Source organism: Lichtheimia ornata (genome assembly GCF_029851405.1).
Source record: "Lichtheimia ornata isolate CBS 291.66 chromosome Unknown scaffold00274, whole genome shotgun sequence".
Classification (NCBI taxonomy): domain Eukaryota; kingdom Fungi; phylum Mucoromycota; class Mucoromycetes; order Mucorales; family Lichtheimiaceae; genus Lichtheimia; species Lichtheimia ornata.
In genome coordinates, this window is record NW_026695593.1 from 1 (window position 1) to 4,746 (window position 4,746).

Genomic DNA, 4,746 nt, shown 5'->3' on the forward strand with positions numbered 1-4,746 from the left:
AGGCACTCTTAATGTCCAGGAAAACAAGGATGGGGTTACGGTTGTGGTTGATGATACGATGCCGTTGGGCAAGTTCATGTAGGCACAAAGCTTGGTCCATGGCACTTCTTTGGGGTCGAAAGCCACCTTGTGCAAGATCCAGTTGGGGTGATGATTCATGCAGCGGGGCACGGAGACACTGTTCCATAATTTTGCGGATTACAGAGAGCAAGCTAATGGGACGATAGTTAGCTGCATGTGTAGGCTCACCTTTTTTATAGATAGGCACAACTTGTGCCAATCTCCAGGACAATGGCGTTATAGACCATTTCCAGCAAAGTTGAAAGAGGAGGGCAAGTGGGGGAGCAATGATATCGGAAACAGGTGCAAGCATTTCAGCTCTTAGGTGATCAACACCAGGAGCCTTCCTGCGAGCAGCATGTTCAATGGCTTCTTTGACGTCAAGAGTTGAGAAGGGATGATCATCGTCAAGTTGATGGGGAACGGGTTCTAGTGGTGGTGGTGATGGGCGGGTTGATGGTAAAAAAGATCCTGCATAAACCTGTTTGAGGTGGTTGGCCATTGTGTTGGCAGCTGCTGTGGAACCATTGGGGTGTGTGAATGTAGGTGAAGTCATGCGATGTTGTCGTATTCTTTTTATGGTGGCTGTTGTTTTGCCAAAGTCGTCTTTTGCCAGCTTTTCACAAAACTGTTTCCACGTCTCACGTTTGCGGCTTGCAATGAGACTCTTCATGTGTGTCTTAGCATCGGTATGTTGCTCGATCCAGAATGGGCGTTCTAACTCATCAGCGTGACGAAGGCGTTGATAGCAATATTCACGGCGATCAAAGGCTGCCTGAAGGTCATCGTTCCAAAACCATTTGTTACGGTTGTCACGAGTGCCTGGTTTCTTTCGGCCGATTGAGGTGTCAAGAGCTTTGTGAATTGCATCGGTGAAGGTGTTGGCTAAAGCGTCGATATCGGGTGGATGGTGATTATCATCGATAGCCAAGGTGAGTGATTCGATAATAGGTTGGAGGTTGGTGGTGAGGTGTGTGCTGTATTGTGAGCGAATCTCTGGATCTGACAGCTTGCTTAGGTGCCATAGTTGACGTGGATGTGGTTGTTGAGGTGGTGGAGGGCTGGATGGTGTGAACGACAAGGATACAGGCTTATGATCAGAACCAAGATCCATGTCATTCTCTATAGCTATAGAAGGTGAGTCAAGAGGGTTAGTGGACAAAAACAAATCAATAATGCTGGTGTCTTCACGTTCGTTAGTATATGTGTGGTAGGTGGGCTGTCCAAAGGCAAGAGTAGCATTCCAACATGTAATATTGTGATGCATAATGAAGTCATGCAAAGCCGTACCACGAGTATTGGAGCGAGAATCACCCAATAAACGACGATTACGAGCATTGAAGTCTCCACAAATGATGGTGTTGGTTTGTGAGGTGTGAGTGGATAGAGGTAAGGATTCAATGAAGTTGATGGCATCAATGTCGGAATAAGAGGCTGATGGTGGGAGGTATACGCAATGGATAAGAATGTCGGCAATTTGGCATGAAAGTAAATAAGGCGAGGTTGTAGGAATATGATGAACGGGATAAGGGCAATCAGGATGGACTAAAAGTGCAATGCCCATCTGACCACGTTTTGTGTTGGGTACGGGTTGGCCATATGTATGATATTGTTGCCATTGGGTGGGATAACGAGAGGGGGGTAAAAGCCATGTTTCTGTAATAAAAATTAGTGTTGAATAATCGAGCATACTTAATATTGGAGTGGCTGCTTGTTTTGCAAGACCACTAGCATTCCAGAGAGTGATGGTGATTTCACTACTCATTGATTATCGATGTTGGTGTTGGTTGCTGGTGAAGTAGATTCTGAAGGAGGTGTGGTATCCTCATCCATGGCGTTGTTGTCGTGGTCGTTGTCATTGTTGGCATTGTTTTCGGGTGTCGAAACAGCTGCCCCAAGTGCATGAAGAGCAGCCTTTTCTTGTTGTGCTTGTGTCTTTGGGCGGGGTGGTGGGCTGAACTTCTCGTAGTCGGCTTTGCTAATCATGTTTTTAGTAAAAAAGTAGCGAGCTACAGAGAATTTGACAGGTTCACGGATGAAGGTTAGTGCTTTGGTTAGTTTTTGTTGACGAAGGAGACGACATTGTTCCTTTCTATCCTCTTCAGTGACATGATCTTCACGCCATTTAGGATCAACCAAGTTAGCGGTGTCGAGTGGATTATAGTTTTTGGTGGGGATGCCCTTTTTGGTGAGGGCTTGTTCAAGGTCATCTGCATAATCGTTGTGTACAAGTAATGCTGCAAGGAGTCTTTGTGGAAAATGGATATCAAGAACACGTGCATTTTCAATACGTAGAGTACGCAAATAGTGGCGTAGCTTGCTGGTGGTCATGTAATGGCGTAGAGGGATATATACAAATTTATACCCTTGGCTGTCAGTGGTCGGTTGAAAGTGGCGAGCAACAGCAGCAATAGCTTTGCGTGATGGCGTTGGTTTACGGTTAGCAACAACTCGAGCTTTGTCAGCCCAAGTTGACTTAGGTGAGCTTTTGGGTGGTGGTGTCGTGCGTGATGCTGGTGTTGTAGTGGCTGCTGGTGGTTGAGTGTTGGTGGGCTGTTGGGTAGGTGCATGCTTAGATGCGGCTGTGCCTCCATAATCGGGATCATGTTTGCTGCGTAACATTGCGTTTTCACGTTCCAATTCTTTGACACGCTTTTGCAATGCGACGTTTTGCTCAACCAACTTTTGCATCTCTGCACGGAAGTCATTAAAGTCGTTAAGCAATTGATCATGGGCGTCAAGGCGTTTGTTGATATCAAGGATCCATGCTGGTGTCTCTGTCGATGTATGATAATCGATGGGTGGTGTTACAGCGGTGTTGGGTTCGATATTGGTGGTGGGTGTTGGTGTCACATCTATCATTGCTGTTGTATTTTGGTTGCTGTTGTTGGTTGCTTGCTTCTTTAATAGCATCAAGGCAGGTACCAATTTGCCATGATACATATGGCTATTGCATTTAGTACATTCAAACATGGGAGCAGGGGGGTCAAATTCAGTGTTAGTATCCTTGGCATACACGAGTGTACCTGTCGTGTGGCACGTAGCACATGGCAACGAGGCGAGATGGGTTTTTAGACCATCAAGAATTTTGGGGTCAAGGGCTGTTTTTTTCGTTTTTTCCTTTACGTATGGCTGTGCCTTTTGCTTTGTTGCAGCAGCAGCAGCTGTTGTTTTGCGTGTCTGAGCACCCATTTTTGGTGAGTGCGGTGGTGAGGCAGGTGGTGGTGAGGGTGTTGGTGATCGATGTGCACGTAGTTTTTTAACTAATGGCAATTGCGAGCTGCGTACAGGAATTGCTGAGGAGCGTTGTCTTTTGCTACTCGAAGGTAGGTTTGGTGACAAGGATTCGGCTACAGGTGCTGTGGTAGCTGTTGCTGTTGTTGTTGGGTCGTTACGAGGTGTTGTCGTCAAGGTGAGTGTGTTGGATAGGGAGGATATACGGGTTCTGATTGGCTGGTAAAACTGTTTTTCCAAAAGGCAAGTCTCTGCACAAAATGAAAAGTGTAGAGAAAGCGAAAGAGATGGAGAGATGGTTTAGGTTGGTTCAAGGCGTCAGGAGTTGGGTGCCCTGATCTTTTCGATTACACCAGAGTGAGGGTTATCACGCATTTCCATAAAGCGATCTAAACGCATCTTTTTGATGGTGGTCTTGAGAGTACGTCGATCGGCTTCTTGTGGAGGAGGTGGTAATTGGTTCCAAATGGTGTTGGTGGTCGTTAGCTTGTGCCAGAGATGGACATGGCTATTGGAGATGAGAGGCTTCATGATGGGTAAGAGAGCATCATCAGGGAGGGAGAAAGCACGGATGAGGAATTTTGCACCAAGGATGGCAACACGATCCTGCATTGTGGGAAGGTTGGCCATATGACGGAAAGCTTTTGTTGATGATTTGCTATGTCCGCCAAAGATTCTGCGTAAGCAGGAATCTTGTGCTTGTTCCAATTTGCGAAGGTGAGCCTTGTTGAAAGGTGTGATAGCCAAACCATATTCCATCTTTGGTCGGATGAATTGTTGGTAAAGGCGTATCGCAAGAAGGCGAGGGAAACCACGAGGATTGCAGCCCAATGTTTCAAGTGTTCGCATTGCTGCAATAGTTGAACTTGTGTTGCGTTGGATGAGGAGGGAGGGATCAATGCGTGTGCCATTGTTGAAGGGTATGCCCAAATATGCAAAGGAGTCAGCTGTTGGAATAGGGTGGTGGTAAAGTTGTAGAGGAGGAGAATTGCCCATACCAGATGCATTTATAACAATACATTTGGCAGGGTTCCAGCGATAGCCGAGTTGGTAGGAGTGGGCTTCAGCTATGGAAAGCAAGTGAGGCATGGTGGCAGCATCGGCAATCAAAACAACATCATCTGCATATAGTAAGCAATTCATCCACAGACCACTTACCGACCGATACAGAGGACGCACAGGCACAAAGTCATCATCATAGGGAGGTAGTGATTCTATATTACGAAGGGCATTGGGGAGCGAGTTGATGTAAAGGGAATAAAGGTGTGGAGAAAGAATTGAACCTTGAAGGACACCAGTGGCAGGATGAAAAGGATCTGAGGTAGCACCAGAGAGCAAGACTTGAATGGAGACATCATCAAACAAGCTGCGGAGGAGACCAAGTAAAGGATAAGAGGCACGAGTTTCCAGTTCACGCCAAATGATATTGCGATCAACGGTATCGTAGGCACT

General features: G+C 46.5%; 3 protein-coding genes across 3 annotated transcripts; all 3 read right to left on the reverse strand.

The window, feature by feature from the left end:
- Positions 1-1,624, reverse strand: O0I10_013154 (uncharacterized protein; the record flags this gene model as incomplete). Its single annotated transcript, XM_058492974.1, has 1 exon — positions 1-1,624. A coding segment is annotated over one exon (1,624 nt), but the record flags the coding sequence as incomplete, so codon positions are not given.
- Positions 1,625-1,821: 197 nt separating this feature from the next.
- Positions 1,822-3,252, reverse strand: O0I10_013155 (uncharacterized protein; the record flags this gene model as incomplete). Its single annotated transcript, XM_058492975.1, has 1 exon — positions 1,822-3,252. The coding sequence occupies one exon, from the start codon at positions 3,250-3,252 to the stop codon at positions 1,822-1,824; it is 1,431 nt and encodes a 476-aa protein (XP_058336259.1).
- A 360-nt stretch (positions 3,253-3,612) lies between these two features.
- O0I10_013156 (uncharacterized protein) lies at positions 3,613-4,746 on the reverse strand (the record flags this gene model as incomplete). Its single annotated transcript, XM_058492976.1, has 1 exon — positions 3,613-4,746. A coding segment is annotated over one exon (1,134 nt), but the record flags the coding sequence as incomplete, so codon positions are not given.